Genomic DNA, 18,506 nt, shown 5'->3' with positions numbered 1-18,506 from the left:
AATCCCCGAGTCCCCCGGAACCGCGAGCTCCGCCTTATTACTGTTTTTACAATTTCATTCCTCCGAAATCCTTTCAAATCCTAAACCCAAGCGAGGGGCGTTTTTCCCACCCCTTTCCCCCGGGAGCTGCGCCTGTCCCGACCCCCATCCCATCCCGGGCAGGGCGGATCCCCATCCCCATCCCGATCCCGATCCGGGATGGCGGGCAGGTGATGGCGCTGGCGGCCCTGCTGGAGCCCTTGGCCACCGTCCCGTCCCGTCCCGTCCCATCCCATCCCCGGGAGATCCCAACCGGTTCCTCCAGCCCCGCGGGCGCGGTGCCGGCGCCTCTGGAGCCACCTGCAGCGAGTCCCAGCCTGTCCCCCCCGATTCCCAAACCCCGGTGCTCCCGGTGTCCCACACCCCCACACCGGACGGGATCGCCCTGCCCCGGGGTCACCCTGCCCCGGGGTGGATCGCAGGGGTATTCCGGGGTGGATCCCAGGGGGGATTCCGGGGTGGATCCCAGGGGGGATTCCAGGGTGAATTCCGGGGTCGATCCCAGGGGGGATCCTCGGTTTGATCCCAGGATGGATCCTGGGGTGGATCCCAGGGGGATCCCAGGGGGGATCCCGAGTTTGATCCCAGGATAGATCCCAGGGGGAATCCCGGGATGGATCCCAGGGTGGATCCAGGGCTGTCTCCAAGCCCCTGGAGTGACCCAGGGTGGATTTCCCCGTGACCCCAGAGTGGGAATATTCCCTGGGGGCACTCACAGGGGGGGACAGGGCAGGAATTCCGAGCAGGAATGAAGGAAGGAGCTGACAACACACCTCGTGTTGGTGCCTTTATTGTGGAGCTGGATCCCAGCGGGATCCCCTGGGAATGCTGGGGGGCAGAGGGGGCGAGCTGGGGGTGCTGGAGGGGCTCTGGGTGTGGGGAGCCCACATCCTGCCGTGGCAGGAGGAGGGTCAGGCGTTCTCCCAGAAGAAAGTGTTGCAGGCCACGGTCAGGGCGGCCACCAGGACCACGAATTCCTGGAAATCCACCTCGCCGTCGCCGTTCTCATCCAGGTCCTGCATGATCTTCTCCACGGCCCCCGCGTCCTTTTGGGTCTGGGGGGGACACAGGGTGAGCCCTGGGGGTGGGCAGCCCCCGTTCCCCTGGGAAATGGGGGAAAAGGAGACCCCCCCAGCCCCCAGACTGGTCCCAGTTACCTCCAGGAAACATCCCAGCTCGCTCTGCAGCAGCTCCTTGAGCTCCTTCTTGCTCAGCTTGTACTTGTCCCCCTCCTTGCCCGAGTAGTGGTGGAAGACATTGATCAGGGTCTCCATGGCCCCCTCCAGCTGCGATCCCATGGCTGCGGCTGCGGGACCCCCAGCACGTCACCCGCCAGCCCCCCTGTCCCCGTGCCACCCCCAAATGTCACCCACCCCCGGCCGCGGTCCCGCCGGGCAGGACTGGGGGGATCCCGGGGGGTTCTGAGGGGAGGTTTGTGGGGGACAGACACACCTGTGCTCACCTGAGCTCCCCGTGCTCCGAGTGCGCCCGCCCGGCCGGGCTGGGCACGTTAAATAAGCTCCAAGCCCCCTCCCTCCGGGAGGATCCGATACCGGGGCTGGACAGCCCGGCTGGCACCGGCGGCCAGCCCCGCGGGGGCCGGGCGTGGGGGGCACAACCCCCGCCGTGACCCCGGGCAGCCCCCCCGGGGGGACAGCATCGCTTCAGGGGGGTCCCCGTGCCACCCTCGAGCGCCCCTCGCCACCCCCGGGATGCGGAAAAATTGGGGACGTTGTCCGGGTAGGGACGGACACGGGGGTCCCTCGCTGGGGACAGCCCCGGGGGGACCCCCAGGTGACAGCGGTGGCCAGGCCGTGACCCCGCGGAGGCACCGCGGGCATCCCCCGTCTGTCAGCGCCGGGAGCGGGGCCGCATCCCCGGGGCCGCACCCGCGGCCGGCCCCGCTGCGGGCGCTGATCAACGGATCCGGTGTCCTCGGGAGCCAGCGGGGCCCGGGGGGAGCGGCGGGGGCTATCGGGTGACTCCGCGGGGCCCCCCGAGCGCTCAAAGGGCTCTTGTCCGGCTGAAAAGGCACCGCGAGCCCCAGCCCGACGTTGCTCCAGCAACGGCTCGGACAAGAAACCGGAGCCCGAGCTGGCCCCGGTGATGCTGATAGCGCCGAGGATCCCGTTACGGCCCCGGATCCGCGCGGGCTGGAGCCCGCAGCCTCCCCGGCTCCGGCATCCCCGGGGAGATCGGCCCCCGAATTCCTCAGATCCCGAATTCCTCAGCCCCCGAATTCTTAATCCCCCAGATTCCTCATCCCCCAAATTCCTCAGCCCCCAAATTCCTAATCCCCCAAATTCCTCAGCCCCCAAATTCTGATACCCCAAACGCTTCAGCCCCCAAATTCCTCATCCCCCAAGTTCCTAATCCCCTGAATTCCTCATCTCCTAAATTCCCAATCCCCCCAATTCCTCAGCCCCCAAATTCCTAATCCCCTGAATTCTTCATCCCCCAAATTGCTGATCATCTGAATTCCTCATCTCCTAAATTCCCAATCCCCCCAATTCCTCAGCCCCCAAGCTCCTCAGCCCTCAAATTCTTCATCCCCCCAAATTCCTGATCCCCCAAATGCTTCAGACCCCAAATTCCTCATCCTCCAAGTTCTTCATCCCCCAATCCCTCATCCCCCAAATCCCTCATCCCTCAAATTCCTGATCCCCCAAATTCCTGATCCCCCAAATGCTTCATCCCCCAAATTCCTCATCCCTCAAATTCCTGATCCCCCAAATTCCTCACCCTCCTCTTTGGGACCCCCCTCCCCAGGAGTTGGGACCCCCTCAAACAGGAGCAGCATTTTCAGCAGGGCCGGGCGCTGCCGGGCTCCTCGCGCCGCCTTCCAGCCCTAATTAGGGGCTAATTACAGCCTGCAGCCTCTGCTCCCACCTCGCTCATTTCCTGTCCCCGCGGCTGAGCCTGGGCCCTGCCCGGGGACCCCAAACCCGGTGGTCCCGTGGGGCAAATCCCCCTCCCCACCGCCCTGGGAATGGGGAACTGGGGGGTCCCGGATGGATGGGGGGGGTCCCCAAACAGAGGAGGGGTCCCGGGTGGAATTGCGGGGTGGGAGCGGGGGTCCCAAAGGGCAGCTCGGGAGCAGGACACGGCTCCGATCCGGGTGTGGGGCAGGGAGGGGGGGCTCCGGGAGGGGCCGGATCCCGAGATCCCGAGCCTGGGGGGCACCGGGAGGGGGACCCGTGTCACTCACTCGCCGTGTCCCCGTCCCCCGAGCAGATCACGGCGGGCAGGATTCCGGGAAAGCCCCGGGAACGTCACCGGGCTCGTGACAGGGACGGGCATGGCCCAAAAATAACCCCGACCCCGCTGCGTGCCAGGCGGGGACAGAGGGGACAGAGCCGGGACTGGCGCGGATGGGGTGTGCGAGGGGCATTCCCGGCCCCCCAAACCCTCTGGGACAGCAGCACCGAGGGTGAACCCCAACTCTGGGGGGTCCTGGGGGGTCCTGAGGGGTCCTGAACCCTGCAGGGCTGGCAGATTCCCAGGATCTCTTCCCAAAACAGGAGCAGAGGGACATGCCAGGAGCTTTACACACAGCTTGGAACAGGTTCCAGCCACTGCGACTCCCCTGCTCCACTCTGACCCAGCTAAACCAGTCGCTCCAGTTCCCCGTGCCGGGCTGGGCCCATCTTGTCTCCCCATCCCATCGCAAGAGGCTTTTCCATGCCCGGGCTTTGGGCAGGGAGGAGCTGCGGTGGCCGGGCTGGGGACACCGCCCGCGGTGGCTCTGTGGCACCGAGGTCCCCTCCAGCCAGCCCCGGTGGGACCAGCAGGGGACACTGCCGGGCCGGTCCCCGCGGTGGCCGTGGTGGCCGTCCCTGGTCGGGGTCTCCAGGCCAGGAGCAGGGTGTGGAAGTGGACACTGACCCCCTGCTCGTGGGCACCCTGTCACACCGCGTCCTGTGGTCCTGTATGGGCTGAGTCCCTGTATGGCCCATCCCTGTCCCTGTATGGCCCAAGTCCTTATATGTTCCTTGTCCCTATGTGGACCAAGTCTCTATATGGCCCCTGTCCCTATATGGCCCAAGTCCCTCTATGGCCAGAGTCCCTATATGGTTCCATCCCTGTCCCTATATCGCCTCTGTCCCTATATGGCCCTATCTCTATATGACCCAAGTCCCTATATAGTCCCTGTCCCTATATGGTCTCATCCCTGTCCCTATATGGCCCGAGTCCCTATATGGTCCCTCTCCCTATATGGCCCCTGTCCCTCTATGGCCCAAGTCCCTATATGGCCCAAATCCCTACATGACCCAAGTCCCTATATGGTCCCATCCCTGTCCCTATATGGCTCATGTCTCTATATGGCCCATATCTCTGTAAGGTCCCTGTCCCTATATGGCCCAAGTCCCTATATGGTCCCTGTCCCTATATGGCCTCCATTCCTGTCCCTATATGGTCACTGTTCCTATAGGTCCCTGCCCCTATATGGTCCCTGTCCCTATATGGTCCAAGTCCCTATAGGTCCCTGTCCCTATATGGTCCCTGTCCCTATATGGCCCAAGTCCCTATAGGTCCCTGTCCCTATGAGGTCCCTGTCCCTATATGGCCCAAGTCTCTTTATGGTCCCTGTCCCTATATGGCCCCTGTCTCTATATGGCCCCCATTCCTGTCCCTAGATGCCCTCAGTCCCTCCATGCTCCCAGTCTCGGTCCCTTCATGGTCCCCTCCTGTCCCCAAGGCCGAGCCCCCCCCTGCCCATGGGGACAGTCCTGACAGAAGGCCGGGAGCTGCCCTCCCCTCCCGCTGTGGGGCATCTGCCCCTTCCTCACCCCGAATTCCAGGCGCAGGGAGTCACGGGCCCGCCTGGCTGCGGGGCCGGTGATTCACCCCAAACCTGTCCCCGCTCCCGGTCCCTGCCGGGCCTGACTCACCCGGCCTTTCCCAAGAGGCCACCCCGCTGTCCTGACGTGGGGCTCGGTGACCGTCCCAGCCCCGTCCCCCCGTCCTGCCGGGCCCGGATGGGGCTGCAGGAAGCCAATTCCTGCCCCGTGAGCCGGTGTGACGGCTGCGGGGTGGGGACAGGGCCACCCCGCGCCCGTGGGAGCCTCCCTGTCCCCGTGAGTGGCTCAGAGCCGGCGCAAACCGGTGACGTCGTGCCGGGGACCCCCCTGCCCTCGGCCCCCAAAACGCCCCCGGGGCTTTGGGACCCCAAATCCCTGCGTGTTGCCCTGGGGGGATGCAGCCTCGCTGTTTGTCACACCCCTGGGTGAGGTTGGGGACATCGGGGACAGTCCTGGGGCGGTGTCCGGGGTCCCCTCGGGGTGTGGGGTCCCCGTGGGAACGGGGGTGCCAGCTGGACACGTGCCAGGGCTGCCGTGTTATAAATACCCACTGATTAAAGGGGAGCGCTCGGGCCCTTCCAACCCCCTAATTAATTGGGATTAATTAATTTTTACAGAGCCCACTATTAATAGGGATGATGTCAGCGGGCGGCTGAGTCACAACTCTCACTCGGAGCGGGCCCAGCCGGGCCCTGGGTCGGTGACAGCGCCGGAGCCAGGCCGGGATGTGACAAAGATGTGACACGGATGTGACAGGGATGTCACCGGAATGTCACCGCGGCTCTGGGGTCACCTCCCTGTCCCCAGCCCTGCAGGGAGGCACCTGGGGGCGACACCTGCCCTGCACCCCCGGAATGGGGCTCAAAGTTTGGATTCAATCATCTCGGAGGTCTTTTCCATCCCAAACCATCCCGGTTCCGGGAACGTTTCTGTGCCCGGTCCCGGTGATGCTCCAGCCCCGGGGCATTCTCTGCCCGCCGTCCCCTCCTGTCCCCACCGGAGCTCCCCGTGCGGCGCCGCCGAGGCCGCGGCGAGTTCAGGCCGAGTTTGGTCCGGTGCCCGGGCGGGGAGGGAGCAGCGGACGGAGGGACGGACGGACCGACGGACGGCGGCGCCCGGGCGGTGACTGCGCGTCCGTCCGGCCGCATCAGGAAACCCAACACCGGCGCGGGGGGGACAAAGGCAGCGCTGTCCCCTCCTGCGGCGCGGGTATAAAACCTCCTGAAATCTCCCCAAAGCTCCCAAAATCCCTCGAAACCTCCCGGGGGCCGCGACCTGCCCGCAGCGAGGGGTAAGTGGGGCATCGCTCCCCGCAGCTCCGGCTGGGGACCCCCTGATGTCCCCCTGTCCCCTCCCCGTGTCCCCGCTCCGGGGCCGGGCGGCAGCGCCGTCACCACCGGGACCCGCTGCCCCTCGCCCTGGTCCTGCACAAGCCCCGGGAGCCTCCTGAGCCCTGCGGGGCTGAGCTGAGCCCTCGCTGGGCCGGGGAGGGGGCGAGGGTCCCCTCTGGGACATCCTCCGACCCCCTCGGGGCTCCTGTCCCCGCAGCCCGGGGCTAGCGGCGTGTCCGGTGCCATGGCCGCGGCCGAGCCGAGCGAGGGGACCGAGGCGAGCGAGGGGACCGAGCCGAGCGAGCTGACCGAGCTGGAGGCGGCCATCGAGCGCATCGTCACCGTGTTTGTCACCTTCGCCGCCAAGGAGGGCAAGAAGGGGACGCTGACCACCGGCGAGTTCAAGGAGCTGGTGCGGCTCCAGCTGCCCAACATGATGAAGGTGAGGGGGGCAGCAGCAGCACCGTGGGGTTCCCGGGGGTCCCCCTGAACCGCAGGGCTGCTCCCGGTGCACCGGGGATCCCCCTGAACCGCGGGGCTGCTCCCGGTGCACCGGGGTTTGCAGTCGGGAGCAGCCCCTGCTCCCCTCGGGCCCGTCCCGGTTTCTGGGGGCTGCAAGAGGCCGAGCCGCCCTCCCGTGCGCCCCCCCGGCAGGACGTGCCCTCCCTGGAGGAGAAGATGAGCGAGCTGGACGTGAACAACGACGAGGAGCTGAGATTTGGGGAGTACTGGCGGCTGATCGGGGAGCTGGCCAAGGCCGTGCGCCGGGACAAAGCCGGCAAGAAGTGACGGGGCCGCTCGAATAAAGAGGTTTCCCTGAGCCTGAGCATCGCTGCTGTTCTTGCTGGGGGGCTCCCGATTTGAGCCCCCATCTCCTCCCTCGCCGTGGCGGCCCCGCTGGGGACCGGGGTGCTGGTTTGGGGTCACCCGGTGGCTCTGGGCGCGCCATGATGGACGGCGCCGTCCCCAAATTGCCCTTGCGCTGGTCTGGCTTTTGGGGTGCCACCCTGCGCCCCACAAACACCTTCCTGCCGCGCTGGGGGGTGCGTGGGGGGCAGAGCTGAGGCTGTGGTCGGGGTGGGGCTCGGGAGATCCCCGGCAGCGATGCCGCGGTGGCCGCGGTGGCCGCCAGCTCCACGGCATCGATGCCCGTCCTCTGCAGGGTCTCGGGTGGCACAGGGGGGCACACCCGCCAGCACATCCCGGCTGGGGGATGTCCCCATTCCCCCCCAGCCCCCGAATCCGGCGCTGCTGGGGCCGCTGGGATCCCGCTCTGGGCCAGCAGCCGGGCCCGGTGCCGTTCCCACGCGGTGCCGGCCCGGCTGGGATGGGGAACCGTCGGTGCGGCCGGGAAGGAGGCGTTTCCCGGCCCCACGCTGGCGCCGGGCCAGGCTCCCAAATGAGACGCCTTGCACCACGGAGCTCCCACTCACACCTCCCCGGTATAAAACCCCGGCCCGCCGCAGCCCGCGCACACCTGGGACAGCCCGTGCTGCAGGTAAGTGGCCCGGCCGCCCCACGGGACGGGGGGCTGCCCCCCGGGCCCCTCCGCTCCCACGCTCGGCTCTGCCACGACTTGCGAGGACGCCGGGGACGTGTCCCGGCAGCTCCAGAGCCGCATCCCGGGGCTCCCTCCTCGCCCTGAGCTCGGCGATGAGGAGGAGTCCTGGCGCTGGAACAGGGGAGGCTCCCCCCGAGCCCAGAGCTGAGCTTGGCTTCCTTCCCCCGCCAGCTCCCCCGCGGCACAGGAGAGACCCCCGAGAGACCCCGGAGAGACCCCGGAGAGACCCCCGGAGAGAGCCCGAGGAGCAGCGAGCAGCAGGATGGGCCAGTGCAACTGCCGCAAGAAGCGCAAGGTCCGCCGGGGACACCGCGGCACCGGGACCCCGGCGGGGCGGGGGCGACCCCGGGGGTGACCCCTGGGCACGACGCAGGAGTTGGGGGCTGCTCTGGGGTTTAGAGCTGCTCGGAAGCTCGGGGGAGCGGATTGACCTTCGGGAGCCTCTCCGAGGATGCCCCGGCGGCGGCAAAGCTCCCGCTCTGCTCGGCTCCCGGACGGGAGGTGCCCGCCCCGCTGCCCTTCGCAGCCTGTGGAGGATTTGGGGGCGCGGGGCTGAGGCTGTGCGGGGTGCCCGGTGGGCATCACCGGCTGTGGTTTTACGGGGAAACCGCAGATTTGAGTGAATCACCGGCGCTTCCCTTCAACGGAGCCGCAGGAGCGGCCGGGAGTGACCGGGAGCGACCGGGAGTAACCGGGAGTGACCGGGAGCGACCGGGGGCGGGGGTCGGGCTGTTCTGCGCCCCCCACCCCGCCGGGGATGGGGTCTGCGGGGTGGCAGAGGGGCTCCAGGCAGCCCCAGGCCGGCGGCGCGGCGGGCACTGAGTCACGCTGCCACCGCCGCTTGTGCGGAGGAGAGGAAGAACCAGTCGGGACGGGCCCGCGCCCGGGGTGGCGAGAGACGCCGCGGTGGCTGAGCCTGGCGGGCCCCGGGCGGGGACAGCTCGGGGGGACAAGCGGTGGCAGCTGGAGGGGCTGTCACAGCCGGCCAGAGGCGCGGCGGAGGGCGGCGACAGCTGGATGTGGGCGAGCGACATCTGCGCGGCCTCACATCTGTGCGGGGGTCACAGCTGGATGAGGGGGGCTCACAGCTGGATGAGGGGGGCTCACAGCTGGATGGGGAGGTGCCTCACATCCGCACAGACGGGCCCGGTGCCGACAAGGAGATTTTTCCCGTGGTTGTGGAGGGATGAAATGTTTGCTCGGCGAGCGTCGCACCCGCTCGGGGCTTGTCCTGTGTCCCCCGCGGGATGTGCCACCCTTCCGGGGCGATGTGCCACCCCTCCGGGGACCTGTGCCACCCCTCCGGGGACCTGTGCCACCCCTCCAGGGACCTGTCCCACCCCTCCACGGAGCTGTCCCACCCCTCCAAGGAGCTGTCCCACCCATCCAGAGAGCTCTGTCGCCCCTCCGGAGAGCTGTGTCACCCCTCCGCGGGATGTCCCACCCCTCCGCGGAGCTGTCCCACCCCCCTGGGGACCTGTCGCACCCCTCCACGGAGCTGTCCCCCCCCTTGCTGACCCCCTGTCCCCCCCGCAGGACTGCCAGGAGCTGACGGACGTGGAGCGGGCCATCGAGACCGTCATCAGCCAGTTCCACTGCTACGCCGTGAAGGGCCAGAAGGAGTACCTGACCCCCAACGAGATGCAGGAGCTGGTGGTGCAGAAGCTGCCGCACCTGGGCAAGGTGAGGGGGGCGGCCAGGAGGAGCTGGGGGGGCCCTGGCTGCCGGTGGGACCCCCCCCGCATCACCCCGATGTTGTCTCCGCAGTGCGTGGGACCCCTGGAAGAGAAGATCGAGTGCATGGGAGACCCGAACGAGGCCAAGCTGGAGTTCGGAGAGTACTGGGACATGATGGGGGATGCGGCCAAAGGCTGCCGGAGGAAGTAGAGGGTGGTGGGGGGACGGGAAGGCGCCCGAGGCCTCAGGGCTCTGCTCCTGGAAACGCCAGAGGCCGCTGAGCTCGGGGGGACGAGCCTGGGGACAGACAGAGCGACCTCGCTGCAGCCGGAGGATCCCCCTGCCCTCTCCACCCCTGCCCTCCTCGCCTCTCCTTCCCGTCAGGATCGCTCCCTCCCCGCCCCCAGCTCTGCCCCGTGCCCGGCGCGGGGGGCACGGGGGGGGTCCCGGCCCCGGAGCCGCCTCCACCCCCGGGCTTGTCCCTCCTCCGGTCCCCGGGAGCCTCCGGGAGGCTGCGGCTCCCCCGGCCCCGCAGCACCGCTGAGATCGGGACTCGGCTCCTTCCCCCCGATCCCCCCGGGATTGGGGGGCTCGTCCCCCCCAGCCCCGCCACCCCATGGCACCTCCAGGGGCACCTCCAGGGGCACCTCCAGGGGCACCCCGGCCTCCGCCGTGGCCGTGGCCGGGTGCGGGTGGCCCGGGAGCCTTCCCTGCCGTCCCCCCCCGGTTTTTGGGGGGCTGTTTTGGGGTGTGCTGCCCTCCCGGTGCCCCCCTCCCACCTCCAGAGGGTTCCGGCCCCGAGCCGGGCACGGGGCGGGCTGGGGTCAGCCGGGGCCGCTCGCGACCATTTTTGTATAAATTAATAAAGGAAAAAGAAAAAAAAAAAAGGGAAAAAAACCCCCAAAAAACAAAACAAAGCGAGCAGGATGGGGGGACCTCGTTTGTGGGGGGGCAAGGAGAGGTCGGGGCTGCAGGGTTGGGGGTTGGGGTCATCGCTTTGGGGGGTGCAGAGGATGGGGGTGCAGGGGATGCTCTGGGGGTGCAGGGGGTGCAGGGGATGTTCTGGGGGTTCAGGGGGTGCAGGGGATGCTCTGGGGGTTCAGGGGGTGCAGGGGATGCTCTGGGGGTGCAGGGGATGCTCTGGGGGTTCAGGAGTGCTGCAGGGGATGCTCTGGGGGTTCAGGGGATGCTCTGGGGGTTCAGGAGTGCTGCAGGGGATGCTCTGGGGGTTCAGGGGATGCTCTGGGGGTTCAGGGGGTGCTGCAGGGTGTGCTCTGGGGGTTCAGGGGGTGCAGGAATGCTCTGGGGGTTCAAGGGGTGCTCTGGGGGTTCAGGGGATCCTCTGGGGGTTCAGGGGGTGTTGCAGGGGGTGCTCTGGGGGTTCAGGGGGTGCAGGGATGCTCTGGGGGTTCAGGGGGTGCTCTGGGCGTTCTGGGGGTGCTCTGAGGGTTCAGGGAGTGCTGCAGGGGATGCTCTGGGGATTCAAGGGGTGCTCTGGGCGTTCAGGGGGTGCTGCAGGTGTGCCAGACCCCTGCAGACACCCCAGGGCTCTCCACACCCCCATCCCCAGGTGCCCCCCATTGTGGGGACCCCACGGGCAGAGCCGGGGCCGTGCTTTGGAGATCCCATCCTGCAGGGAGCTCAGGGGAGACACCAAAATCCTGGGAATCCCCAAAACCCCGGGCTTGGCAAGCCGCGAGGGCCGCGAGGCCGGGGGAAGGTGGGATTTGGGTGCAATTCCGACGAATTGGGAAAGAGGAAACGCCGCGGAGCCGCAGGGCGAGAGCGGGGCTGGAGCGCCCGGTTCTCCCACTTTTCCTTTGCCATCCACCTCCCCTCAACCCGGAGGAGGCTGTGGGCACCCCAGAAAGGCAGTGGGCACCCCAAAAAGGGCTGTCCAAAAAGGGAGAGGGCGTGGGCAGCGCTGGAGAGGGGGAAAACCAAACCCGAAGCGCTGCGAGGCTCTGCAGGGTGATAAGAGCAGGGGACAGGTCCTGCCAGGGTGGTGGCAGCTCTGGTGGCACCGCGGCCGGGCCACAGGCGGCCTCTGTCTGCTCTCGGGCCGGATTTCACAAGGGGAATGAGTATTTATTGTTCCCTGGGTGGAAATGCAGGCAGGGGAATTAGGCAGAAAGGTGTGGCTTAATTGGAGACAGGAAATGTGTCAGGTCGGGGCGATTGGGGGGGAAAGGGGAGCCCCAATCTCTGCCCCGCAGCCGGCTGGGAATGTGGGGACTGGAGGTGTGGGACACTGAGGGGTCGGGAGGACAGTTCCTGGGGTGGGAGACACGCCTGGATGGAGCTGGAAGGTTCTGGAGGGGACAGGAGCCGCTCAGGGCCACTCGGTGAGGACACAGCACCGGGATGTCCATCCTGGAGGTCACCAGAGACCATTCTGGAAAGGCTTGCATGGTGCTGGAGACACCAAACACCCCCAAATCCTTCATCTGGGGGTGTATGAGACACCAAACACCCTCAAATTCTTCATCTGGGGATGCAGGAGACACCAAACACCCCCAAATTCTTCATCTGGAGGTGCTGGAGACATCAAACATCCCCAAATCCTTCATCTGGGGGTGCAGGAGACACCAAACATCCCAAATCCTCCATCTGGGAGGGCTGGAGACACCAAACACCTCCAAATCCTCCCTCTGGATGTTCTGGAGACACCAAATTCTTCATCTGGAGGTGCTGGAGACCCCAAACACCCCCAAATCCTCCCTCTGGTGTTCTGGAGACACCAAATCCTTCATCTGGGGGTGCAGGATATACCAAGCACCTCCAAATTCTTCATCTGGATGTTCTGGAGACACCAAACACCTCCCAACCCTCCACCTGGAGGTGCAGGAGACCCCAAACACCCCCAAATCCTCCCTCTGGATGTCCTGGAGACACCAAATCCTCCCTCTGGAGGTGCTGGAGACCCCAAACACCTCCCAACCCTCCACCTGGGGGTGCAGGACCAGGTGAACCCCGACCTGCCCGGGGTCCCAAGGGTTGGGAATGTGGGGGCTCCTGTCCCTGCTGTGACACTGAGGTGTTGGGAGGACAATTCCTGCTACCCCTGGGTGAGTCTCTGGTGGATCTGGAAGGTTCTGGAGGGGACAGGAGCAGCTCAGGGCCACTCGGTGAGGACACAGCACCGGGATGTCCATCCTGGAGATCCTCTGGAAAGGGTCCCATGGTGCTGGAGACACCAAACACCCCCAAATCCTCCCTCTGGAGACACCAAATCCTTCATCTGGAGGTGCTGGAGACACCAAACACCCCCAAATCCTTCATCTGGGAGGGCTGGAGACACCAAACACCCCCAAAACCTTTATCTGGAGGTGCTGGAGACACCAAACACCCCTAAATCCTTCATCTGGGGGTGCAAGAGACACCAAACACCCCCAAATCCTTCATCTGGGGGTGCAAGAGACACCAAACACCCCTAAATCCTTCATCTGGGGGTGCAAGAGACACCAAACACCCCCAAATCCTTCATCTGGGGGTGCTGGAGACACCAAACACCCCCAAAACCTTTATCTGGAGGTGCAGGAGACCCCAAACACCCCCAAATCCTCCCTCTGGATGTTCTGGAGACCCCAAACACCTCCAAATCCTCCCTCTGGATGTTCTGGAGATACCAAATCCTCCCTCTGGATGTCCTGCAGACCCCAAACACCTCCAAATCCTCCCTCTGGATGTTCTGGAGACACCAAATCCTCCCTCTGGAGGTTCTGGAGACCCCAAACACCCCCCAACCCTCCCCCTGGGGTGCAGGACCAGGTGAACCCCGACCTCCCCGGGGTCCCACGGGCCGGGGGTGGCCGTGCCCGCTCGGGGCACACCCGCCCCGGATCCCTCGTAAAAAGCAGGGCCTGGATGGGGTTGTGACATCTGCCAGGGGTGATTCAGGCCTGAGCTGTTCGCCCCGGGGCTCGGGGAGGGATTCCCACCCCGTTGCATCACCAAGCCCAGAACAGGTTTGCTTCCTCCCCGCCGAGATTAGGAAGAGGCCGGGGCCGAGCTGAGGCGGTTTTTCCCGGGATGGGAGGGCAGTTCCAGGGGTGCTGGGGGCAGGTGGCTCCCTCCTGGGGTAAATCACCTCCTGCTTTGCATGGCCAGGTGTGCCCTCCCCGATAAGGCGGGGATCTGATCTCGGCATCGCATCTCCCTCCGGAGACACCGGGCCTGCAATTTGCAGGGTGATTAATTAGGGATGGCACTTCACAAGGGCCCAGATGGGGAGAGCATCATCCGTCCCGGAGCAGCCAGAGGGGCCTGAGAGCTGGACAGGGCCCCAAACCTCTCAAACAAGGGGTTTTGGATAAAATAAAGGGTTTTATTCGCCCCTAACTGGGTCAGCCTCTTGCATCCATCAGAAAATGTGGTTTTGGCCCAAATTAGGGATTTTATTCACCCCAAACCTGGGTCAGCCCTCTACACTCATAAGAAAATGTGATTCTGGGCCAAATTAAGGATTTTATTCACCCCAAACCTCTGTTAGCCCTTTGCACTCACCAGAACGAGGGGATTTGGCCCAAATTAAGGATTTTATTCACCCCAAACCTCTGTCAGCCCCTTGCATCCATCAGAAAATGTGGTTTTGGCCCAAATTAAGGATTTTATGTGCTCCAAAGCCGTGCTGTCCCCTTGCACCCACCAGAACGAGTGGTTTGGGCCCAAGTTAGGATTTTACTCACCCTAAACCTCTGTCAGCCCTTTGCACTCACCAGATTGAGTGGTTTTGGCCCAAATTAAGGATTTTATTAACCCTAAACCTCTGTCAGCCCCTTGCACTCATCAGAACGAGTGGTTTTGGCCCAAATAAAGGATTTTATTCACCCCAAACCTCTGTCAGCCCTTTCCACTCATAAGAACAAGCAGTTTTGGCCCAAATTGAGGATTTTACTCACCCCAAACCTGTGCTGGCTCCTTGCACCCACCAGAATGAGTGATTTGGGCCCAAATTAGGATTTTACTCACCCTAAACTCCTGTCAGCCCTTTGCACTCACCAGATCGAGTGGATTTGTCCCAAATTAAGGATTTTATTCCCCCCCCCATGCCCAGGGTGGGTGGGAGCTGGGATGGGCGGATTTCACAGGATCAGGTGGGAATTCCGTGCCCTCTCCCCACTGCTGGGAGCCTTTTGGGGCGATCCCCACACCCGTCCCAGCGCCCCAAAACCCCCCAAGGGCCCCCCGGGAGGAGCCGGGGCCGCTGCGGGTCCCTGCTCGCTCCGACCCGTCCCGGTGTCGCAACGCCGGGGAAGCATTTCCCAGGTAAGCCCCGGTCTGGAAACGCCCTGGGAACGTCAGGGAGGGGTGGGAGCCTCCTTAAAAACCCGGCTGGGCCGGCGGGATGGGTGCGAGGTAAAGGAGAGAGCGGCCGCACCGGCTCCCACCGCCCGACGCACGCACGGACACAGCGGGACCCCCGGCAGGATGCAGGTGGGGATCCCGGGGGATTCCCGGTGTTCCCCGGGATGGGGAACCCCCCCTCGGGACCCTCGGGTTGAGGCTTTGACTGGGAAGAGCTCTGGGATGTGAGACTGGAGGTTGAGGAGGTGGAAATTCCTGGAATCCTCCGGGAGCGGGGCCCGGGCTGGAGGGAGCTGCCGGGGTCACCGGGGGGAACCGGGACGGGCCGGGGGGGCCGGAACCGGAGCAGCAGCACCGACGGAGCTTCCCTGGCGCTGAGAGCTCGGTGTGGGGTCCGGGCCGCGGAAAAGGGGGATTTCCCGGTGGAAAAGGGGGATTTCCCGGTGGAAAAGGGGATTTGGCCTTGGAAAAAGGGATCTGCCAGCGAAAAAGGGGATTTGGAAAAGGAGGATTTGTCGGTGGAAAAGGGGGATCTGCCAGTGGAAAAGGAGGATTTGACGTTGGAAAAGGGGGAGCCAGCAGCGGCAAAAGGGGATTTGTCGGTGGAAAAGGGGATCTGCCAGTGGAAAAGCAGGATTTGGCTGTGGGAAGGGGGATTTGCCGTTGGAAAAGGAGGATTTGGCATTGGAAAAGGGGGACCTAGCAGTGGCAAAAGGGGATTTGTGGGTGGAAAAGGGGATCTGCCGGTGGAAAAGGAGGATTTGACATTGGAAAAGGGGGATCTGCCGGTGGAAAAGAGGAATTTCCCGGTGGGAAAGCAGGATTTGCCGGGCTGGGGGCAGGGAGCGCTGGGGCCGCGCGCGGCTCTGTCCCCGCTCATTGTGAGGAGGAAGGAGAGGAAGAGGAGAAGGAAGCGCCGGGGCCGCGCTGGGGGGAGTGGAGCTGCTGGGGACCCCCGTCCTGCCCGTCCCACCCAGCTGGGGTCACCCCAGCGCCGCTGTCCCCGTGTGCCACCCGGTGGGTGCCCCGTGCCCCCGGCTGGCCCCGGGGCCGCGCCGTGAGTCACCGGCGGAGCAGCCGCGGTGCCCCAAGGACCGGCTGGGCTGGGCTGGCAGGGGACAGGTGACACCGGTGTCACCGGGTGCCCAGGGGGTTTTGACCCCAAATGAGTTCGGGACAACCCCAAAGCCACCGTGGGGACAGTCCTGAGAGCTGGGGACAGTCCCCAGCCCCGGGGCGATGGCGTGACCTCGGGCAGTGGCAGCGCAGCGACAGGGATGGCTCGGGAGCACCCAGGGCCACGCCGAGGCACGTGGGGACAAGGACAGAGCGTGGCTGAGCCCGGTGTCACCTCCCTGGGGCTGGACTGGGGAGGGTCAGGGTGAGGAGAGGGGACAGGAGCCAAGCTGTGGCACAGGTCCTGCCTGCTCCCAGAGCGACACCGTCTGATGGTGTCCCCAGCTTGGGGACAGTGCCAGGCCACCCCTCGGCGCTCAAGGCCCGTGTGGCGGTGGCTGTGGCGGTCGCTATTGTCCCCTGGGCTGGACACACCGAGCCCAGCTGTCCCCACCCCGGCGGGGCAGGAAAGAGCCAAGTCCGGCCAAGGTGACGCCGTTTCCGTGTCCTTGTCAGCACCGGGATGTGACGGGGACCGTCCTGCCGGGCCCGGGCAGAGCGAGGAGCTTCCTGTTGGGGACAGGAGGGACAGGGGGCACGGAGGGGACAGGAGGGGACAGGAGGGACAGCCGGGCACGAAGCAGCCAGGCCGGGACCCCCGGGCAGCCCCAGGCCGGGCTCGGGGGGGGCTCGGCAGGCCGGGACCTGCCCCGCCGGGCCGTTCCCGGAGCCGTGAAGCAACAGGAGGGCTGGCTGGTAATTCCTGCCCCATTCCTCCCTAATGAGCCCTGGGAAGCGCCGGCCGCGGCCCTGGCGCTGCTCAGCCCCGCGGCACCGGGGCCGTCATCACCGGCACGGCCCGGCCCAGGCGCGGGGGCGGCGGCCCCGGGGCCGGGCGGGGCGGGGACAGGTGGCACCGAGGAGTTCGGGGCGGGCACAGGTGGCACCGAGGAGTTCGGGGCGGGCACAGGTGGCACCGAGGATTTTGGGGGCCACGAGGGAGATGAGATCCCCCCGCCACGCCCGCGGGCCGTTTGCCTTTGGGCGAGGATGGGTTTTACCTGCCGGGGGTTTGTGGTGGGGACCCCCGAGGGTCTCACCTGAGTCCCACCCCCGCAGGGAACCATGGCCGAGTGCACGGAGCTGGAATGGGCCGTGCAGGTGCTGGTGAACAACTTTGACAAGTACTCGAGCCGCTGCTGCTGCTGCAAGAACCCGCGGCGCATCAGCAAGAAGGATTTTCGGAAGATGCTGAGCCGGGAGCTCAACCACATGCTGACGGTGAGCCCGGGGGGCTGCGGGGCAGCCCGGGGTGGGGGTCTCCCCGCCCCGAGCGTGCCTGAACGGCTCCGCTCTCCCCGCAGGACACCGGGAACCGCCGCGCCGCCGACAAGCTGATCTGCGACCTGGATGAGAACAAGGACGGGCGCATCAGCTTCGAGGAGTACTGGACCTTGATAGGCGGCATCGCCAGCCCCATCGCGCAGATCATCCGCCAGCAGGAGCAGAGTGTCAAACACACCAAGTAGCCGCTGCCGGATCCCCCCGGAACCCCCCGCTCCTCCTCCCGTCCCCCGCTTTGTGCCCGCCCCGAGCCTCCGGGACCGCCCCGTTCCCACCGGGCTGTGGGTGGGATTTGGGGGGCAGCCTCGGGGGGCTCCTCCTTGTCCTGCCCCCCTTTTCTTAGAGGAAGAAGCTCCCCCTGCTCCGGGGCGGGAATTCTCTCTGCGCTCAGCGCTCTGCCGGCAGGAATCCCAGCACGGGCAGCACCCCCTCTCCCCTTGGGGGTCCCCCCAAACTTGGGGGGTCTCCTTGGGCAAAGGGGGGTTGTGTTTCCCCCGCTGCCCGAGCTGGTGAAGGCTCTGCCGGGGCTCGGGGCTCGGGTTCCACCCCCGTGGTTATTTATTGCAGCAATAAAGTTCGGAGGAGCAGCGGGTGACGCTCGGGCTTTGTCGGGGAGGGTCGGGGCTGTGGGAGGGGGATCCGCCCTGTCCCCACCCTCGCCACGCCCTCCCTGGGACGGCGACAAGGCCAGGAGCCACCACGGGGTGTCAGCAGCCACCGCGGCCGCCCCGACCCCGCCACACCCGGCGGCCGCCGCTGCCACGTTTGTCCCTGGAGGTCGCTCCGCGTCCCCACGGGGGTCCCAGCCGGGGACATCCGCGGCTGCCCCGACCCCCATTCACATCGGGGACAGATGGGGACAGAGCTCCGCGGGATCCCCGGGCTGGGCGGGACCCCCCGCTCTGCCTTCTCCCGGGGATTTTCCACCGGGAAGGGGCTGGGCCGTGGACCTCGACCCCAGTCCGGGGCACGGCGGTGGCGGCACCGCGGAACCGGGACCCCCTCGGATCTGACCCGCCAGAAGAAATGGTTTGGGGTGAAATTAAGGGTTTTATTCACCCCAAAAACTGCGTCAGCCCCTTGCACCCACCGGGGAGCCCATACAGCTCATTAATGGGATCACACAGTTCATTAATGGGATCACACAGTTCATTAATGGGATCGCACAGCTCATTAATGGGATCTCACGGCTCATTAATGGGATCTCAGCTCACTCATTAATAGGATCTCACTGCTCACTCATTAATGGGATCACACAGCTCATTAATGGGATCACACAACTCACTCATTAATGGGATCTCACAGCTCATTAATGGGATCTCGCAGCTC

The 18,506-nt window shown here is 65.8% G+C and overlaps 4 protein-coding genes across 6 annotated transcripts; 3 read left to right on the top strand and 1 right to left on the bottom strand.

Annotated features, from left to right (window-relative positions):
* Positions 1-813: 813 nt before the first annotated feature.
* On the bottom strand, positions 814-3,326 carry S100A1 (S100 calcium binding protein A1). 3 transcript variants are annotated; one of them, XM_084223287.1, is made up of 3 exons: positions 3,248-3,326; positions 1,197-1,345; positions 814-1,094 (listed from the first exon to the last, which is right to left on the bottom strand). In XM_084223287.1, exons 2-3 carry the CDS (start codon positions 1,335-1,337, stop codon positions 951-953), a joined length of 285 nt encoding a protein of 94 aa, XP_084079413.1. In that variant the 5' UTR covers positions 1,338-1,345; positions 3,248-3,326; the 3' UTR covers positions 814-950. The 3 variants fall into 3 exon arrangements, with proteins under 3 accessions (XP_084079413.1, XP_084079415.1, XP_084079414.1); XM_084223289.1 differs by lacking the exon at positions 3,248-3,326 and adding an exon at positions 1,492-2,346; XM_084223288.1 differs by lacking the exon at positions 3,248-3,326 and adding an exon at positions 1,502-2,346.
* A 2,535-nt stretch (positions 3,327-5,861) lies between these two features.
* On the top strand, positions 5,862-6,999 carry S100A13 (S100 calcium binding protein A13). The gene is made up of 3 exons (XM_084223192.1): positions 5,862-6,132; positions 6,390-6,614; positions 6,827-6,999. The coding sequence occupies exons 2-3, from the start codon at positions 6,417-6,419 to the stop codon at positions 6,959-6,961; spliced, it is 333 nt and encodes a 110-aa protein (XP_084079318.1). The 5' UTR covers positions 5,862-6,132; positions 6,390-6,416; the 3' UTR covers positions 6,962-6,999.
* Positions 7,000-7,581: 582 nt separating this feature from the next.
* On the top strand, positions 7,582-10,132 carry S100A14 (S100 calcium binding protein A14). Its single transcript, XM_084223002.1, has 4 exons — positions 7,582-7,670; positions 7,905-8,028; positions 9,270-9,416; positions 9,501-10,132. The coding sequence occupies exons 2-4, from the start codon at positions 7,996-7,998 to the stop codon at positions 9,618-9,620; spliced, it is 300 nt and encodes a 99-aa protein (XP_084079128.1). The 5' UTR covers positions 7,582-7,670; positions 7,905-7,995; the 3' UTR covers positions 9,621-10,132.
* A 6,292-nt stretch (positions 10,133-16,424) lies between these two features.
* On the top strand, positions 16,425-17,757 carry S100A16 (S100 calcium binding protein A16). Its single transcript, XM_084223017.1, has 3 exons — positions 16,425-16,589; positions 16,953-17,114; positions 17,198-17,757. Exons 2-3 carry the CDS (start codon positions 16,959-16,961, stop codon positions 17,360-17,362), a joined length of 321 nt encoding a protein of 106 aa, XP_084079143.1. The 5' UTR covers positions 16,425-16,589; positions 16,953-16,958; the 3' UTR covers positions 17,363-17,757.
* Positions 17,758-18,506: the final 749 nt, after the last annotated feature.

Source organism: Fringilla coelebs (assembly GCF_963513975.1).
Source record: "Fringilla coelebs genome assembly, chromosome: 29".
NCBI classification, from domain to species: Eukaryota; Metazoa; Chordata; class Aves; order Passeriformes; family Fringillidae; genus Fringilla; species Fringilla coelebs.
The sequence above is the reverse complement of the archived record's forward strand: the minus strand, read 5'-3'. Positions and strand labels throughout refer to the sequence as shown.